Here is a 19,750-nt window from a genome sequence, read left to right as displayed (position 1 = left end):
GACGTCCACAATCCAAAACAGTTATGTTCGGCTACTCCCAGCATTCATCTGTGTATTAGCTTTCCCATTGGTGGTTCACAATACCTAATGGCTATAACTTAATGAAAGAGAGGTTTAATTAGGCTCACAGTTTCAGAGGGCTCAGTCCCTGAATAGACAGCTGGCTCTAAGGCAGAAAGATCATGGCAGAAAGGCATGGTGGAGCAAAGCTGCTTAGTTCACAGTGTCTGAACTAAGCAGGGAACAGTGCAAGAGCCAGAGCTGTATATCCTCCAAAGTCATGCCTTTGGCGATTCACCTCCTACAAGCAGACCCTACCTCCTTAGAGCACATTAATCTATTAACTCATCAATGGATTAATCTGCCAGTGAGTACAGTGCCCCTGTGATCCAGTCACCTTCCAAAGGCCCTACCTCTAAGCGCATGAGACTTTTGGGGGGACATTTTAGATCTAAAGCATAACAAGCTGGATGTAAGAGATCCTTGGCATTTGTTTACTGGTGGCTAGATATGTGTTTGCTAAGATATGGGCTGGGAGGTCACGGTTTGGGGCTGGGAGGATGAGGATCAAGCCTGCAGTGACCGGGACCTGCTCCAGGGCTCAGCTCAGTGTCCTTGTCTCTCTCTTGCAGCTTGTCTCCAATGTCCTCATTTTCTCCTGCACCAACATTGTGGGCGTCTGCACCCATTACCCCGCCGAGGTCTCCCAGAGACAGGCCTTCCAGGAGACCCGAGAGTGCATCCAGGCACGGCTCCACTCACAGCGGGAGAACCAGCAGCAGGTGAGTGAGGGCCTCCCAGGCCAGTAGCCTGAAAACAGTGAGGATGTCCTGGAGCTCAGCTCCCTCTCCAGGGCTGGGCTTAACACAGCTGCCCAGCCCACCTCTGGGGTGGAGGAGTGCTTTCCCAGAGCTGCACCGCATTCTTCTCTCTGTGGGGATCCTTAGCCTGCCCTGCCCTCACCCAGGACCTCCTCAGACCCCCCTCTCTCAGCTCTGCAGTTTGCGGCTTTGCACACAAGCCAAGCTGCAGGATGGCTCCTCCTCCCTCCTGGGCCCCCCACAGCTTTGAGAGGTGAGCAGTCAGCATTTCATTAGCAGATACGGTGCTTCTCTGGGGCAGTCAAGAGAGAAGAGCGGAGAGGTGCCATCAGCCCTGTGGCACCCTACACCTGGCTCTTCCTCTCTGCTTATTTTTGGGTGAGGTTGGTTCAAAAAAGGAAGATAGTTTTATGTCTCCCAGACTGGCTGGGAGGCAGGCTGGTTGTTCACAGGGCCGTGGACTCAGGCCAGGCTTCCTCTAGGGCTCTGGCTGTTTCCATCCTGAGCAGTGGGTCTTGCTGACATTCACATGTGGGTCACACTGTCCCCTCGCCTATGTGTGGACCGGGTAGAGGTCTGCTAACAAGATAGTGGGTAGCTATGAAGCTCCCAGGCAGGAGGTTAGGCTGGGCCAGCAAGCTCAGAGGTGACAGCAGCAGTTGGCCGGGCTGCGGGTCTCCCACCATGTAGGAACCAAGCAGGACTCTTGAGAGCTGAGGTCCGGCAGACCAGAGGGTCCTCCTCCCCAAACCCCTAGCCACATGCTGTGTCAGGACCCAGACAGATGGGAACCAGGCAGTCACATTTGAGTATGGGGACAGGAAGACGATGGCCCAGGTGGCAGCAGAGTGCGTGCTGTGGTCGGCCAGGTGTGGGGCGGCTCCACTGCAGCGTGAGCGTGTCTAGCTGTCCGGATGTGTACTAGGTGGCTATGGTGGCCGGTGACCCCCGGACTGCCACACGAGGAGTGAACTCCGCAGTGTCTCCAGGTCTTCTTCAGTCCTGCCACTTCCCTTCCAGCACTGCCTCTGTGGCTGCTGTGTCTTGCCAGGTGTCCCACTTCGATTAGTCGGAGACCTGACTGTCCCATTCGCTCTTTGGTCCTGTCTGGACTCCTTGAAGGAAGCCTGGCTCAGCAGTGTCCTGGAGTGCTCCACTGACCTTTGTCAATAAGCTTACCTCACCTCCGGTCCACAGCACTCTGCACACCCCAGGCCAGCACCCCTCAAGAGCCCCATCTCATTCTTGTCTGGCCTCAGTGGCTCTGCCTGCGTCTGGTCACCTCGCTTCCCCTTGTGGCAGGCCTGGCCCCTCTGACCTCCCGGCCTCCCGCTTCCCTAGGTCAGAGGCCATTTTCCAGCTCATCAGAGCTACTTGCTCTGGCCCTGGCTGGGCTGCACATGCCGCCAAATCCTCAGGGATTTGGCGAAGAAACTCTTCTGCCAAACCACGTTCAGGGCTAAGGCATGGGGGTGGTGGTGCTGTGTTTGATTCCTGAGGCACCCAGGGGAAAGCACGGGGGCACCCAACACTGTTCTCAGGTGCTGCGTGCTGAGGGGGCTGAGAATAGGGCCCTGTCTGCCGCTGTCACCCAGCCCTCAGCCCAGATGTGGTGACAAGGAAGGAAGGTTTCTTGTGAATCTAGTTACAGCACACTTTCTCCTGGCCGTCCGCGTCACGGAATTGTCCTTTCGTGCATGCTCTCCGGGTGGCTATTTTCTGAGTGTGGTAAATGGCAAGTGGCCTTCCATGGTTGTGTGTCCTGGTACCTGGGGACACCAGACAGACCTGGGGAGAGTTTCATGTTTCACTAATTCACCCGTTTCCTGAGCATCAGGCCTTGGGCTGTGGCGCTGGAGAAGACATAGCTCCTGTCCCCAAGAAAGCCTCAGCTTGTACTCACCAAAGCAAGGTGCCGTTAGCAGCCACGGACACACAGGAGGGTCAGGGACTCTGTCCAGGTCCCCTTGGTCTGGCTTGTACTTTGTGGTCAGCTTGCTGCCCTCTGGCCCAGGCCCCCGCTCCCCTGTGGAGCTGAACTCCCCCATGCCTGGCGTACATGAGGCCTTCTCCACTCACACCACTGTCCTCAGCCTCGGTCGTGGCGTCCCTGCTCGGTAACCCCAGAGCACCCCTGTGCCCAAGAGGTGGGAAGCTTTGAGAAGAAGGATGGTTGTGACTCCCGGCACCCAGACTATGCCTGGAACATGGGGATGTGCAATAAATACTTGGTGACTGGGACTGAATGAATCTTGTTTAATGCTGTCAATATCTTCATCTTGTTTTGGCTCAGAGAAGTTCAGTAGTTTGCCCAAGGTCATACAGCGTCTCAGGTTCTAAACCACAGTGTTCTGCTCAGCACCTGCAGGTTCACCAGGAGTGTCTGTCCCAGTACAGCATGGTGATGAGCCTGGGGAAGGACCAGGGTGTGTCCCAGGGAGATGGGAACCAGAGAACCCTAGGGCTCAACTCCAGCTGTACGTAGAGGGGGTAGTGCTGTGAGTCTGAGAGGAGAGGTCTTCCAGGGCCTTGCTTGAAGGGGCACAGGTGTGGGCAGGAGGAGACTGCTCTGGGAGTAGAAGGAGTAGTTATGAACCCCTGCGCTTTGTCCCCAGGAGCGGCTGCTGCTGTCGGTCCTTCCCCGTCATGTTGCCATGGAGATGAAAGCAGATATCAATGCCAAACAGGAGGATATGATGTTCCACAAGATTTACATCCAGAAGCACGACAACGTGAGGTAAGGGTGAGGCAAGGGAGAGGCTGGGAGAGGGGCCAGCCGGCAGGATGGGAAAACTGGACAGCAGGGGAGACACCCCCACTTCTTTCCTTTAAGGGGACACAGCCCAGCAGGGTGGCCGGGGCTGGGTTGGAGGATGTGTTTGGAGCAGGCCAGCTCTGCCCCTCCAGTCCTGAGTGAATTAGCGTTGTGCACAGTTTAACTTTTTTGGAAGCTGAAGGGGGCAGCAAGGCTATAGGACAGTATAGAGAAAAAAGTGACACTGGTTGCTGGGAGAACGCTATCCTGAAAAGGGGGACAAAAAGCATTGGCTTGGACCGTAGTGGCAGCCTGGTTGCCGTGTCTGTTGTCACTGGACAGCTTGCGTGCCTTCTGTGCCCATGCACGGCAGGCGCGGGCGGTGCAGGCATTGCCATCTTACCGCTGCTCTCCCCGCACCTCTGCAGGGTGGGTACAAATGGCACTTCTGGGGTGTGGATGAAGCTCAGCATGGCTGAGAGCCTTGGCCAGGTCCCCCACGAGTAGTGGCAAACCCGGAGTGCCCCAAGCGGGCCTGCTTCAAAACCCACACCCCCTTGCTGCATATTTGCTGCCTCTCTAGACAGAAGCTGCTGACAGCATGGCCGTGCAAACAGATGTCCATTAATAGAGTGCAAAATCTGCTTATGAGTTCCACAGGGACATGAAGTGATCCAGGGGCCTTCCTCCAGCCTGGCTCCTGGAGAGCCCAGCAACCCTCCCTTGGGCCCAGAAAAGCAGCCACTGTGGGTGCTTTGAGAGGGTTGCTTTCTCCATGGGCACGTCTTCCTTAGAGCCGAATCCTCGGAGGTCACCTGCTGGGGGCTTGGGCTGCATTTCCAGTGAAGGGAGTTGGCGGGCTGTGCGGACTGAGTGGAGGTGAGGTTGATGGCAGCGGTCGGGGCAGTACTACTTTTTTCCATGCAGAACAAGCAGAACTGCCCCGTCCTCGAGTGTGCCCTGGGGTCTGAAACTGTCAGTTCTGCATTTGTGTCCTCCATCTGTCTCTCAAAATACAGAAGCTCATGCTTTGGGAGAAAAATGTAGCTGCCCCACACATTTGTGCTCAGTTTCCCGGGCTGCCCAACCTCCTGAAGCGCTACCGTGCTGCTTTGTGAGGCACAGCAAGCGTGGCCAGCAGCAGCCTCAGGCCGTTGGGAAGCCAGGCTCCAGCTCAGTCTCAGGACCAGGTGGTGGCTTCGGGGCTGGACTGCTGGTGTGAACCCTCTTAGGCAGCACTTTGCTGCTTTTCCTTGTCCACCTCAGTCCTCCCACAGTGGAACGGTGATCATGGTGCGCACTTCTGGAGAGTTCCTTTTCCCCAGCCACTGTGTGTGTGTGTGTGTGTGTTTGTGTGTGTATGTGTGTGTATGTGTGTCTTTTTGAGACAGGCTTTCACTCTGCAGTTCAGGCTGGCCTTGAATTCACTTTGTAGTCCAGACTGGCTTCAAACTCAAGGTGATCCTCCTGCCTCAGCCTCCTGAGTGCTGGGATTACAGCATGGTGGTGTATGCCTGGCTCCAAGTACTTCCTGATACTCAAGTCCTACAAGTATAGGAGATTGGCACTGTTACCATCCCCATCTTACAGATGAGGAAACAGTGTCATGGAATTTTATAACTTGTCCAGGATCCCATAGCCAGTGAGAACTGTGCCTAGAAGGTGCTGACTTCAGAGTGTTTATCTAGCCTGACTCCTGGCAGATGTAGTTACAGTTACGAGAAGGAGTTTGGATTCGGACTCTGGGAAGGTGGTCTGGGGAACTGCTGGCCCAAGAGGAGGCTCCTGTGACTCAGGAGCCCCCAGGGCTCCCTAAAGTCTGGGGTCACTACCCTGGGACATCCAAAGAAATAGTCTTCCCTATTAGGACAAATCCTAGCCGCTCACGTTTCAAGTGGGAAGGGGTGGCTGGAAAGCAGCCCAACACACACAAACCGAGTTCCAGAGCAGCCCTTTCTGGAATTTTCTCTCTTGATCCTGTCTGTGTCACCCCCCCGGCCCCCGGCCTGCCCTTGTCCCCTGCAGAGTGTGGATGGAGATGCGTACTTGATTGCTCTTAGCTCAGCAGAGCTTTCTGCAGCATCCATGCAAACATGCGCTAAGGAAATCCAGGGAACTCACTGCTCAGAAACGGTCTGGCACTGAAGGGGCACTGTAGCCCCCAACCATTGTTTTTAAAGCAAATGCCACCCCATTATAACTCACCCCTCAACCCAAGTCAAAGTCCAACCCGACAACAGAGACAGCAAGAGCTGTGTCTTCACCCAGGGCTGCGTGCAGGGCTAACGGCCCTGAGCACGCACCCCCAGCGGGATATTTGCGCATGACTGCTGGTGGCTGGCTTCTGATGTGCACCAGCTGCCTCTCCATGAACACCGTGGGCTCTTAGTTTGTCTCTCCTTTCATCTCTCTCCTGATTGCTGCCATTGATCGTGGTGTGTCACAGACAGAAATCTCCCCTCGGGGCTGGGACCTGATGCTCAGGCTCAGGCCCCTCTGATTAGGGCACTGTCCTGTTGTGCTCAACCCTGAGCCAGGTGTGCCGTGCCTTGCGTGTTCACTGCGATAGAGGCCTTCATTAACCAATCTGACTACACCCCTTGAGGAGGAAAGGGGGACCCGAGACAGGAAGTAGGAGAATGCCTGCCCTGTGGGGACGGGGCCATGGCAGGAGGACAGGGGCTGGGCAAGGTGGCCAGGCAGGCCAGCAGTGTAAGCCAGGCTGAGAACCTACACAGCAGGAGTATCTTTTGGTCAGGTTGTGAAGAGTGAATGGGATAATATGGGAAAACGGGTGGCACAGCACTTGGTGCATAGATGATCAATAACTGGGAGGTGCAGTGGTCGTTGCTACTGTTGTTGTCATGATTGTTATCACACGCACACCAACAGAGAGGCCTGGGAGCCTCTGGTTGGGAACTGGGAGGGCGATGAGTCATATTCATCAAATCTCCTCGGGGTTGTAATATTACAGAGGGTGATGACATGCTGTTCTCCAGTCCCCCAAGAGCAAGGCCACAAGAACAATAAATCAGCTCCGCAGTGTGATGGACTGGGCCTGGATCTAGCCACTGATAGGGTGCTGGGGAGAAGAGTGTGACCGGGGCAGCAACCGAGTACAGACAGGGCCACCACCCCCTCTATGGTTTCATTGTCCCCTGGTCTGGAGAAGAGTTTCACGGCAGGTAGTTCCTGGCCAAGGAGCCGGTGGGCTGTTTTGGTGTGGGGCTGAAGCAGCCCCCAGAGGTCTCTTATCTGCTTTGTGGTGACAGACGGATCATGTCGCTCCCTCTGGAGCTCAGCTGGGCTGTGCCCCCTCCCAGGATATCAGGCCTGTGTTTTTCAAGCCGCTGGCCCCATCCCAAATATCTGCCTCTCTGCAACTAGCAGAGCAGGGTGGCAGAGAGGTGTGTAGGGTAGGTGGGATGGCTATGCCACCCCACTCCTCCAGGCCAAGCTACAGGGGCGCAGATGTCTCGGAAGCTCTGCCTCAGAGCAGCTGCGGGGAGGGCCAGCCAGAGAAGGCACCACACCAGGGAGCTCAGGTGGCGGCAGACACAGACAGATGCAGGGGCTGCCTAGTCAGCCTCACCACGCAGTCCCAGTGTGGCATGGAGCAAAATGAGTGTCAGCACTGAACAGACTGGTGCACGCCCCAGGGCTGCCACCTTGGTGCTCCGGGAGCTTGGACACATCACCTGGCCTGAGCCCCCTTTCACCATCTGTAACCTGGAGGATTAGCAAGTCCTTTCACGGGACTGTTACCCCTGCCCTGCCGGGCAGGGACAGAAGGGGTATGATATAAGGGACACACCTCCTCTAAATAGGGAAGCGCCCTTCTGTTAGAGAAGACACACTAAACAAGTGTTGGTAAATTCCAAGTTGTCACATACCTGTCTTGTGCGAGGCTCTCTGCGGAGAGCAGGGCAGGGGGCCGGGGACGTGGACTTCGCAGGGTACAGCTGTTAAACAGCCAAGGGCTCAGTCACTGTCACAATAGTGAGAAAAGGCCCATGAAGCAGGGTGTGCAGAGGGGCCCAGCCTGGCGGGGGTTGCAGGGAGGGGATGGGGCAGGGTCAGTGCCAGGCCAGAGCCAAGGTCAGGTGAAGGGGCAGGGAAAGCCAAGGACTCCCCACTTCACCAGGGACTTCTGAGTGCATGTGACTCCATGCCTGACCTGGCTGGAGCCCACTGGCTTTTAAAGGGGGTGGGATGGGGGTGAGATTATTCCAGACTCTACTTCACGGGAAAGGAGAGAAGGCTGCCTTTCTGAAGAGTCACTGGTCCCTACCAAAGAAGCACGGTCCTCGCAGAGCTCCATTTGTTCCCACTGTCCTCCCACTGTCCTCCCTCTGTTCAGGATGGAGTTTGTGGTGGTGGGGAAGGAGTAGCTTGGTTCATCAGTGAATGAGAGCTTCATTCTCAGGCTTCCTGAGCCCTGGGGGCTACAGGCGGGGTCCTGGCAGGGAGGCTCCGAAACCTGCGCGCGCATACACACACACACACACACACACACACACACGCACGCACGCACACACGCGCGCGCGTTCCTGGGGGTGGAGGTGCCTGCCCTGCTCCCTTTCTCCTCTGATCCTTCTCTCCCTAACGCCTCCCCCTTTTAAGGTTATTATCTCCTCTCTTGTCTCTTTCAAGGACTTGGCTGCATTCCCCAGGTTGCTCTGGCGTCTGGCTCAGCTATGGTATGGTCCTGAATTATAATGACCACGTGCTGGCACTGAGATGCTCAGATACCTGCGGGCGGGAGGAGGGGAGGGGCGCAGGGCGAGGAGCGTGCCCCCTGTGGGCCGAGGGTGCAAACTGCTCAGTCACGTCCTCTTCCACCTGTTCTGCCAGCTAAACTTCCCTCTCAGACGCAGAGGTGAAGAAAGTGTGCCGAACGCCACTCCCAGAGTGCTTAGAACACTTGTGTTCCTCACGCTGTTACTTTATCCACTTCACAGACATTTACTGGGCTGCTACATTGTACCCGGCCGTGACAGACATGGCCCTGCCCTTTGGGGAATACTCAGGCCGCACCTCGAGATTGGGGCTGTTGGAGGGCTATGGGTCCCAGTGGGGGAGCCTTTTAAAACTACTTAATTATTAATATTTATTTATTTTAATTGTTTTGAAAAGTAAACATGGTGTAACATTTATCACCTTTAAACACTGTCATTTTAGAGCGCTTAATCCAGTGACATTAGATACATTTACATTATTGCAAAAGCCTCTGGAGGAGAACTCTTTATCTTCCCAAAGCAAATTGGTATGCCCGCCCCGCCCCAGCCCGTGGGAACCGCCACTCCAGTTTCTTCCTGTACAGATTTGGCTACTCCGGATGCTTCATGTTATTGGACTCCTACAGAGTGTGTCGTTTTATTTCACTTCACACGGTGTCTTCGGGCTTTGCCCACGTGGTGAGCATGTGTCAGGACTTTGGTCCTTGTGAAGGTGGAGTGCTGGCCCCCGTGTGTGTGTACCGCACATGTTGCTTATCCATCCAGCCAGAGGTGCACATGTGGGTTGCTTCTGGCTTTGAATAATGCTGCTGTATGGTGTACGCATTCCTGTTTGTGTCCCTGCTTTCATTTCTTTGAGCGTATACTGAGAAGTGGGATTGTTAGATCATCGGGTGAGTCTGAGTTTAATTTTTCGAGGAACAACTATATTGTTTTCCCCATTTCTACCATTTGACCCACCTGCCAGCAGAGTGAGGGTTTCAGGTTTCTCCAGGTCCTCAGTGGGGGTTAGCAGAGGCCTGAGTTTGTCCTGGGGTGCAGAATGGGGATCAGAAGAGAATGTAGCCAGCAGCAGCAAGGACTTACTATTTTAGCTCTCTGCACTCCAAATAGGGGGCGGAGCGGCCCTGACTGGTGGACCATGTCTGGCCGTGTCTTTGGCACATCTGGAGTCAGTTGTGACTTGTGGTTCTGATTCTGTTGAACATCCAGGCACAGGGAGGGTGGTTCTGGGCTGGGGTAAGTCAGGGAGCACATCAGATTGGACGGGTTTGGGTTAGGCCCTACAAGAAAGGTATGATTCGTTTTCAAATGTTTTTAAAAAGCAAACAATTTACTATGCAAAGGGTGAATGTTCTTTGTAGAAAGGTGGGAAAGAGAAGAAAGCGAAAGCCCCCAGTGTCCCACTGAGCGCTCTGCTTCCCTCTGCGTGTGCCCCTCGTTTCGGGCGGCCACCCCAGCATGTCGGGACTCCGTGGGGTGGAGAGCTGGATGCTGGGGGAAAGGGTAGGATTTGGGGTAGAGGAGGGGTGGGGTCTGCAGGAGGCCCTGAGGCGAACAGAGTGGATCGCAGGATTTGCCTCGACCCCAGCTCCCAGGCACCTCCTCTGGGGCCCACTTGACAAAGGAAGGTGCTTGCCCCTGTGAGAGTGGAGGGTGCTGCTGTCTCGGGCGAGGTGCTCCTGTTGGTGGGATTTGTGCCGTCTTCTTGTCTGCTCCCCCATTTCCTTTCCCAGCTGGTGCCCTCAGATGGCCCTGGGCGTCTGCTAGCACCTGTGCCCCTCTCTAAGCTGCTTCCTACCTACCACCCCTTGGGAAGCGGCCCTGTGGTGTCTGGTCACGCCCGAAGGTGCTAACTCACCTAGCCCATGTGATGACTTGTTGCTTCTGCTTTATCTCACCACGGCCACGAGCCCAGGCGGCTCTCCAGGGTGAACGACGTGGAGTAAAGCGGGGGCCACCTCAAGGGACAGCCCTGTTGGTTACAAAGAGGTGGCTGACTGATGCAGAGGCCCAGCTTCTCTGACCTCGCAGCGCACACACTGAGGACTTGCAGGTTGCTTCCTGCCCTTTGAGGCCCTGCTCCCCAGCACCACTAGTCCCCCAGGGCAGCATCCTAGGAGGAGGGCTCTCGCCATGCATCCCCGTGGTGCCTGGCCCAGGTTGGGGTATAGGACTAGAGGCCCAGTCATGCCCAGGACCAGAAGGAGTCAGAGCTGCCGCTTGTCAGCAGTGCCAGCCACCCAGGCACTAGCTCTGGGTGTCCAGTGATGCCACAAGAAGCAGCTCTGCGTGCAGGAGCAGGGCCAGATGCTGACGGCTTCATTAAGTCACAGGGCCTGCTGGCAGTGGGAGGAACAGCTGTGAGGAAATGCCCGTGGGCAGAGCGGGACTGAAGCTGTCCGGGAGGCAGGAGGTCCTGTGGTGGGTAGGGGTGAAGAGCCTAGGGGTCCCACATTGGCAGGAGAAGGCAGGCTGGTGTTGGTGGCAGTGACAGAAGGCAGGCCATCAGCCTGGGCCTGGGCCTGTGGCCAGGAGGAGCTCTCAAGTGGGAGCCAGTTGATGAACGCTCCTCCCTGCAGGCCTGGGCCGTGCTGGCCTTCAGAGTCCCCAAGGACACATAGGAAGCAAATTAAATATCTTTCTTAAAAAAGAGAAAAAAAAAGAGGAAAGAAAACTGGAACCAGACTCCCCTTCCCTGAAGGTGGCTGGAACCCCCAGCTTGGGGAGAGGGGGTTACCAGTACTGTCAGATAGCCAGCCCATGCAGACTCCTAGACCCAGTGGAGGGTGCTTCTGAGAATTGGAATTACCAGGAAGCTAAATGGTATTTAATGGTCAACAGCACAGTCAGTCTGCTAGAGTGGAGGGCAGAGGCCTCCAGAGGTGACAGTCACAAGTGGGGCCCTCCCCCTCAGTGACAGAGTGACAGGAGGTGGGAATGTGGGGTGGTAGCTTCCCACACGTGCAGCAGAGGCTGCTGGGGGTTCAGTGGGACCCAGAGACCTGGCTTGAGCTTCTGCGCCTAGGTTGGAAGTGTTGCTCTGAGTGCCTCCTCCCTGCCTGCAGCAGACCACCTGCCTTCTTGTTCTTTAGCAGCTGGTGGGAGCCCAGGGCAGGTGGGAGGTGCCCAGAAACTGCAGGGAAGTCGGGTTTCTAGGCCACTTGGTGACCTGCACAGACCCATTTGTTTCTCCTGTCCCCTGTCCCAGCACCAGGGAGCTGCGTGTGTGCTCTGTAACCTGTGTGCTGGGGTGGCTGCCTGAGACCGAGAAGTCCTGCCTCTTCCCACCCTGGGAGTCTGTGTAGCCTGTGATGCAGGTGGATGGGCCAGTGAGTGTGGTGGCTGCTCACCCCGCACGTGAAATACTGATGACAGCCTAGGGGACACTGTTCTGTGGCTCAGTGCAGCCAGTCTTGACCCCAGCTTCTCTTGGGGCTGATTTCCTGAGAGGTAAAGTATTTCCAGGACAACTATGGAGCAGGTGCTTTTGCAGAGGTGAGGTGAGACCTGGGTAGGGAGGGGCAGCTGCTGAGCGGCAGGGTGAGAGATGGGCAGGCACAGTGTGTGGATGCCTGCCTGTGTCCTTCGGGCCCGGTGAGCCCATCCTCCAGGCAGACACAGGCGTCAGAACTTGGGGGAGAAGGTGCAGGGGGCTCCTGTCCCCCGTTCCTCCCAGTCTGCAGTTGCCTCTGCTGATCCAGGCTGGGATTGGAGGGCTAGAGAAGCCAGGATTGGACCCAGCTTGGCATGGGCTGCCCTCCTGTGCTTTCCCTGGGAGGTGACAGCCTGACGCTCTGGGCTGTGTGCCCCGGTGGCCCAGCCTGCTTCCACGTGCCCCCCGGTGTGCCTGTGTGTCTGGCGAGCAGCTGCTGAGAATGGCCCCTTCATGACATCCTGCACCTACCCTGGGCGGTCTGCAGAAGCGCACACCTACCCTCTGCCGCTCTCCATCCTGAGACAATGCCAGGGCACTGGATTTTGCTTTATGCACTTGGAATGGCTGTGCAGCTGAGAGCACACTCTTCACTGGTGCTACTCCCAGGTATGGAGCCAGGTTGCCTGTGTGGCCTTGGGCTCCTCACTCAACACTTCTGTCCCTCAGTTTTCTTATCCATGAGGGGAAGATACAAACCTCACGGGGTGGTTGTGGGGCCTGAGTCAGGACAGTGAGGAGCTGAAAGCAGTGTATTTTAAAATGCAGGATTTATTGTGATTCAGGTATGGTCAGGAGATGATTTGCCTTGAAAGGATTGAGACAGTTCCCAAGAGAAGGGGCCATGTCATATTAGGTCGTACAGGCAGCAGGGCTACCCAGGAGGTGCAGGAGGGCAAGGGACAGGGATCTCACACACACACACACACACACACACACACACACGCAACTTCATTGGGCTTTCCTTGGGAAGAATCCATGAGGTGAGGAAAGGAGGCTTATCCTTGGCCACCCTGAAGAGTTTCACAGAGCTCTGCGTGTTGGCAGCTGTCCCACCCCGCGGACACCTGTCCATGGGATGGTTAGGGCAGTGGGCTGTTGGTCTGCAGGGGGCCACGGGTTGGTTGATCTGGAAGGGAAAGGTGCACACTAAGTTGCGTTGTTTGCTCCCTCTCTGGGAGTTGTCTGTGAAGGGTGAAGTATTTGATGCCTGTGTTAATTAGCTTGATTCAAACCTTCCACATCTCAGTATATATGTAACACCACTCTGTAGCCTGTAAATATACGCGGTCATAGTCTGTCAGTGTTGAATAAAAATAAAAAAATAATATACTAATACATTTAGTATATAATATAAATAAAAAATAAAAATAATATACTAATACATTAATATACTAGTACATTTTCAGGGAAAAATGACCAAAATGCATTCAGGAGCCCAGAGGTATGGTGGGAAGAACGCTGTCTGTCCTGTGGCTGGGGACACCAGGCCCTGTGCCCAGCTGTCAGGTCCGAGGATGTGAGGACCTGCAGCTCAGCACCTCATGCATGACACACTTTTTCCCCCTTTGAGATAAACTCCAGGGCCCGTTATGCATTTTGGTCCTTGGGGCCTTGCCTCTGGGCATCTGTTCAGAAGGAAAAGGAAAATAGTTTCCTGCTCAGACTCAGAGGCCACAGGCAAGGATGAAGGATCCCTGACCAGCCCATGTCTTTGACAGTGAGCCTAGGCAAGCAGCCTGGGAGGGGCTGAGGGCTGCCAGACCTGCTGGTGTGTCCTCCTCTCCCTCCTCCCTGGGTTGGAGTCTGCTGAGGGTTGGGGTCTTTTCTCTGGGGGGCTGGGAGTGATACTGCACGACGCTGTTCTGGCCAGAAGCGCTTTCCAGAGCATAGAAGGGCGCTTATGCCCAGGCCTGGCCACTGTGAAGGGGCTGCTCAGAGGCCAGCCAGGGGCTGGGCAGAGGGGTGATAGGGGTCCCATCAGACACATGCCTGGCCTCATGCGTTCTGTCCTCCTGCCCTCTTGGTTGGAGAACAGGAGCAGGGCTCCCGGGCAGCAGGAGGGGCAGCCATCCTCAGTTCTCCAGGCTTTTGGAGCCCCCAGACTCCTGTGGCCAGCAGCCCTCCTAAGGTCCCAGGCGCCCCAGCTGGGTCCTGGTGACAGCCTCCTCTCCCCTTCTCGCACGTGCCTCCCTCAATCCTTGCAGACTGCTGTGCCAGAGGACCAGACTGAAGGCTTGTAAACAACAGAAATTTACTTCTTGCAGTTCTAGAAGCTGGGAGTCTGAGGTCAGGATGCCGACCTAATCGGGTTCTTGTGAGGGCCTCTTGTGGTTGCAGATGGCCATCTTCTCATACCCTCACGCAGTGGAGAGTGAGAGAGAGGAAACAGCTTTTGCCCTGAGCTATATCCCCAGCCCTGTTTGTTTACTTTAACACAGGGTCTCACCAAGTTGCCCAGGCTGTGTTTGACTTGCAGTCCCCCTGCCTCAGCCTTCCAGAGCAGTGGGACTGGGAGCCTCTGTCCTATGCCCAGCTTCATGTCTCTTCTTGTAAGGGCACTAGTCTGGCTCATGAAGACTTACCCTTGTGACCTAACCACTTCCCAGAGGCCCTGCCTCCTAACCCTGTGACATGGGGCACTGAGATTTACCATGTGGATCTGGGGAGACCCGGCAAGGTGTGGCAAGGTCTTCCTCCTCTGCTGTCTCCCCAGCATCCTGTTTGCTGACATCGAGGGCTTCACCAGCCTGGCATCCCAGTGCACTGCCCAGGAGCTGGTCATGACCCTCAACGAGCTCTTCGCCCGCTTTGACAAGCTGGCTGCGGTGAGTCACCCCGACCTTGGGCCAGAGGCAGCTGGGTCCAGGCCGTTGAGGTCTTGGGATCAGGGACCCAGGGTGGGCACAGGACAGGCCTGTCTCCAGAGGGGCTGTCAGGAACCGGTGACAGGCAGACGGGCTGCCCAGGCTGTAGTTGTGCCCTCATGCCCCGGTCAGTCCTGGCAGCAGCAGTGTGAGGGCGTGTGCAGGGAGCCCGTGATACACTCCAGGGAAGGGGTGGCAAGGCCTGTGGGTCACCAGCTCCAAACCTCTCCTGCCCCTAATTTCTATTAGAAGTAAGTCAGACTCCACAGCCCCATTCCCGATGAAGCTGACCAGAGTGATAAGAGAAGGAGAGCAAATCCCCGTCTGACCTGCAGGCAGCCATATGCCACCCCAGAGTCCTCCAGAAAGAGGAGCCCCCAACACTGGGACAAATTGGAAGCGACATCTAGAGCAGGGAGTGGTACACAGCACGCTTGTTTATGAAGTCCCTGTTTACACTGTCTTCCTTTCCTAGCCCGTGGCTTTGGATGACACTGTAAGCCTTTGTAGAGTCATTATATGTAAGTGGCCACTTTGTACAGCGTCCGCTGACACATGGACATGGCCTCCATTGGCACATAGGACACCAGGCCAGGGTGTGCACCAGAGGCTGCTGCCCGTCTGATGGGGGCCTCAAGTCCTTGAGCTTGAACAAGGCAGACGGGGCACACTTGGTGCCTGGGCACCAGCTGCATCTCACACGAGTCCAGGTTACGCAGGTGCTTGAATCCCAGAGATGTGCTGGCTTCACGGAGTGGCTCTGGGAGCCAGATTTGGGCTGCTCATAATTGGTGATGAATGGCATTCCACCTGACTGCCAATTATGGATCGATGGCCTTCCCGGGGACCCTGTAGCACCTGTCACGTGCAGCAGCAGCAGCAGCAGGTGCTTCAGCTCTGCTGGCTTCTTGGCACTGGTTCGCTGGTTTGGTGAACTCTTAAGTCTCAGACAGGCTGAGGGTCACGTGAGGTTTGGGTTCGAGGTCATTCCTGCCTGCTTCAGAAAAGCTGTTGAGAGAGCCGTGGGCCAAGAGCTAAGAGTCAGGTGTGCTCCTGGGACACCGAGTGCTCACGCCCGACGAGGGCATTCCCCTCGCTGACAGAGCCGCCTGGCCCCTGAGCCTCGAGGCCCCACCACGCCTCCTCCCCGGGCCTCCTGGCAAGCCCAGTCTGTCTGGGTCGCACTCTGGCACGGCCCGGGGTCTGTGCTCAGCACCTTAACAGATGAATTGTTCCAGGCATGGACTGAATCTCTTTGCTTCTCAGGGCTGTCTCTCCCACTTCCCTTTCCCACTATTTTTAATTATGAAAATGAATTTGCTTTCCAGGAGAATCACTGTTTGCGCATTAAGATCCTGGGGGATTGTTACTACTGCGTCTCAGGGCTGCCGGAGGCCAGGGCCGACCACGCCCACTGCTGCGTGGAGATGGGCATGGACATGATCGAGGCCATCTCGTAAGTGCCCACCTCCAGGCCTGTCCCCTCCAGGCGCTGTGCCGCAGCCTGAGTGAAACTGACTGGCCGGCGGATGCGAGAGAAACGGTGGGGAATGATGAGGGAAAGCTGTCTCCTGGGGCTGACCTGGCCTTGCACCGTCCCACATCCCAGTCTGCGCCTCCAGACTCTGTGCCTCTCTGTGGCTCCTTGTGCCTCAACAGCCAGGACAGCTTTTCCCAGAGGGGGAGGGGGAGGCGGGCTCTGCAGGCCCCAGGCAAGGGGCTCCATGCTGCATCCAGTGCCTCCTGCCTGCTTGCGGCAGAGGAAACAGCAGCCCTTGCACCTCCGCCCAGGTGAGAGAGGGTTGAACAGCTCCCCAGGCCCAGGAGAATCCAACACAGAGTTCCTGCGAGAATCCTTCCTTCCTGTGAACAGCAGTGCAGCTGTTGTTGGTCATCACTGGTCACGGAAGGAGCCCTAGTTGTTGGAACTTGTGTATGACTTGTGTATGAGCCAAGGAGCAGGTGGAGACTGTATCCAGATAGTGTTGGACTTTAGAAATATGCTGAGTAGGGGCAAAGGGAAAGACAGATGGCAAGGTCAGAGGTCAGTGTGGCTGGCTGGGAAGCTGGCCTGGTCCATAGAAGTGGTATGGTTGTTTCCCAAGTGCCCCCTGCATACCCGGGCTAGACAGTCCCTAGCCCAGAACCACAGGGTTGAGGGCGGGAGGCCGGGGCACCCGAGGCTCTGTGCGAGGTGTCTGTGCATGTGACTCGGTACGCGGGACCAACTGCTGTGAGAGGGGCAGCTGGTTCCTCTGAGGGCTGGAGAGAAGCTTCGTGCAGGAAAGACAGACTGAGACACGTCATCCTGAGCGGAGCACCATGGACAGACAGGATGGCTCCAGTAATGGTGCTTCCCAAGCTGACCCCAGGACAGGAGAGACGACGGATGGCACGTGTCCCTGGCAGTGGGTGTCAGCTCACTGAGGGGGTGGGGTGGGAGGCAGGGAGGGTGGGGTGGCCCTGCCCACCAGGCAAGGTCAGGTTACTGGGCCGAGGCTGGCTGAGTGGACCCACACCCAGGGGGTCAGGAAGGTCACAGTCCCTAAAAAGTGCAAACTGCATCCCACCCCCAGCACCTGCTCCCTGTTTGCAGACCTTGGGCCCTAGACATAGGGGTGCAGCTCCCCTTCTGCCCTGCCACCTGCTCCCCTGCATGGGAGGTTATAAGGGGAGGCCCACCTCACTGGCTTGGGACCCGTTTACATGGTGCAGGTGACGGCGACTGGGGCTGTCCTGTAGGACACAACACCCATCAGCCCCTACACCTTCCCAGCCTGCTGTCTTCCCGAGCAGGACGAACAAATATCCCCTCCTTCGAAACCCAAGTAACCATCCTTTCTCCATCATCCTACGGCCAGAGCAGCAGTGTGGAGCAATTATGATTGGGGTTTGGAGTGGCTATAACTTCCCTGTTGGGTTCAAGTTGTCACTAAGACACATTCGCATTTCTTTAATTGACTTAAAGTAGCCAGAGATAACCAGAGAGGCAGGAGGGCTGTTTGGTTTTACTGTGAGTCACCACGCCACCTTGTGAGCAAAGGAGGAAACAGCACTTTTCAGATTTGCGCACCTGAGCCCCTGCAGTCCCTGCATCCATCCCTGGACCAGAGAAATGCCACATTGACCCCGTGTCTCCTGACACCTCAGCCCCACCGTCCAGCCTCCCCTACTCTGTGTGCCTGGTCCCTGACCCTCTCCCAGCCTTACCCCTGCTCCATCCCCAGGTTGGTCCGGGAGGTGACAGGGGTGAACGTGAACATGCGTGTGGGAATTCACAGCGGGCGTGTACACTGCGGTGTCCTTGGTCTCAGGAAGTGGCAGTTCGACGTCTGGTCTAACGACGTCACGCTGGCCAACCACATGGAGGCTGGGGGCAAGGCGGGGTGAGTAGGGGCCCAGACTTCACTTCCCATCTGGTGGGGTTGTTCCGGGGAGCTGGGGTTGTCCCACCTTGGGGAGCAGAGCTGAAGTAGAAATTCCTCACTTGTCAGATCCTGTGCACCGCTCCATGGATCAGTGGGAGGAGCCACTGTGTTAGCCACCCTTAGTCCAGGTGCTCACAAAGCATGCTGGCCTGTGAGATGGGAGAAGCAGAGTTCTGGGGCGGGCGGTAATCCCAGGGTGGCCCTGTGACTGGCATGGGAACGAAGGATAGGGAGAACCCCTGGCTGAGGGATGCAGGCCAGGAGGGGCACAGTGGGAGGACATGGTATCCCCAAGGACTGGCCTTTAAGAGGCAGGGAGGGGAATGTGCCTGAGGTAAGTGGGGTACAGACACTAGGCCAGGGTTGGGCCCAGACCTGTAGTCAGCAGAAGCCTCGCTGGCTGCTGAGCAGGAGTGCGAGGTCTGTGTGGCCTCAGACTTGTGGGTGGGCTGACAGAACGGGCCCTGCTAGGGGTGGACTGTAAGACAGAGAAGCCCTAGTGCCACCTCGACAGTATGGAGGGAGGTGGTGTGAGCTTGAGGTGCACGTCTGAGCCCGAGTTTGGGGCCCTGGTTTCAGTCGTGACTGAGTGGGGGTTGCAGTTCAGGTTTGCGGGAAGGGTTGGAGGTCTGAGGTTGCATTTTCTGGTGTCTCCCTCCCCCAGGCGGATCCACATCACCAAGGCCACACTCAACTACCTGAACGGGGACTACGAGGTGGAGCCAGGCTGTGGGGGCGAGCGCAATGCCTACCTCAAGGAGCACAGCATCGAGACCTTCCTCATCCTGCGCTGCACCCAGAAGCGGGTCTGTGGCCGGGGCGGGCGCTTCGCTTCCTGGGGGAGGAACATTTTTCTGGCCTGCTGCTTCCTGCTTGTCTCCCTCTCCCCCTGAGCAAAGTCGTGAGTTCCTCATGCAGCTGTGGCTCCTGCGTCTTAGAAAGGACCTCAGAGTGAGAGGCCTTGCCAAGGCTGGTGGCGGATGGGGGCAGTTGTATTCCGCTTTGTCTCAGAAATGCGGGAGGCCTTAGACCAGTTAGCAACAATGCTCAGAAGGCTACAGGCCGGAGACGAAGCCCCGAGGAGCCTGTGTGCACAGCGTGCTGTCTTCGCCTCTCCCCTTTCTTTTGCCTTCTTCAAGGTTGATTTCCTCTCCCTCTCGTCAGTGTCTGTCCCGGCCCGGATCTGTGTAACTTTGTTTCTGGAACCTCTGCCTCCCCGCTTTTAACTTTCTAGCTTCTGTCTTCTTCCTCTTTTGTCTCAGCCCACACTTGCCAAAGTATAAAACTCAATTATTAGCAGACTTCAGTGTTCTATTTTTAATAGTGTCATGTTCTGTGTTCTTAATTTTTAAAGCCAGAGAAGAGAACACTTTATATTTCTCCCTCAATTACACTGCCTGTGACTTCTGCGACATTCCCTCCAGTGTGTTGGTCAGCGCCCTGCTGCTTTTCCTAAGGAGTTAGACTGAAGAGACCACGTCGGCTTCTAGGGGGAGGCAGGGAGGGCAGGTGTCCACCTGAGAGGATGTCTGAGGGGCACTTTGTGCTGTGGCTCTGAGGGAGGGCTCCTGGCTGCAGCAGCCCCTGCAGGGAGCACATCAGATTCTCCACAGACAGCAGGGAGAAGAGCGAGAAGAGCCCGGGCCCTCTGGGGCGGGTTCCCCATGGCCTAACCCTGTCAGTGAACACTGGTAAACATTTGTC

The 19,750-nt window shown here is 56.4% G+C and overlaps 1 protein-coding gene and 1 long non-coding RNA gene across 2 annotated transcripts in view; one reads left to right on the top strand and one right to left on the bottom strand.

The window, feature by feature from the left end:
* LOC102014808 (adenylate cyclase type 5) overlaps positions 1–19,750 on the top strand; it is a gene marked incomplete at its 5' end in the record, with an annotated part of 135,402 nt that overhangs the window by 83,800 nt on the left and 31,852 nt on the right. Inside the window, 6 exon segments of the mRNA XM_005386527.2 lie at positions 633–782; positions 3,437–3,558; positions 14,468–14,579; positions 15,947–16,074; positions 17,846–18,004; positions 18,711–18,852. Coding sequence (XP_005386584.1) covers positions 633–782; positions 3,437–3,558; positions 14,468–14,579; positions 15,947–16,074; positions 17,846–18,004; positions 18,711–18,852 — 813 coding nt within the window.
* Positions 12,478–19,336, bottom strand: LOC106148733. The gene is made up of 3 exons (XR_001234397.1): positions 18,799–19,336; positions 18,072–18,195; positions 12,478–12,880 (listed from the first exon to the last, which is right to left on the bottom strand). It is a non-coding gene; the product is annotated as an uncharacterized LOC106148733 (long non-coding RNA).

Source organism: Chinchilla lanigera, unplaced genomic scaffold, assembly GCF_000276665.1.
Source record: "Chinchilla lanigera isolate Chin_1 unplaced genomic scaffold, ChiLan1.0 scaffold00026, whole genome shotgun sequence".
NCBI lineage: Eukaryota > Metazoa > Chordata > Mammalia > Rodentia > Chinchillidae > Chinchilla > Chinchilla lanigera.
Note: the sequence above shows the minus strand (reverse complement) of the source record. Positions and strands in the feature narration are given on the sequence as shown.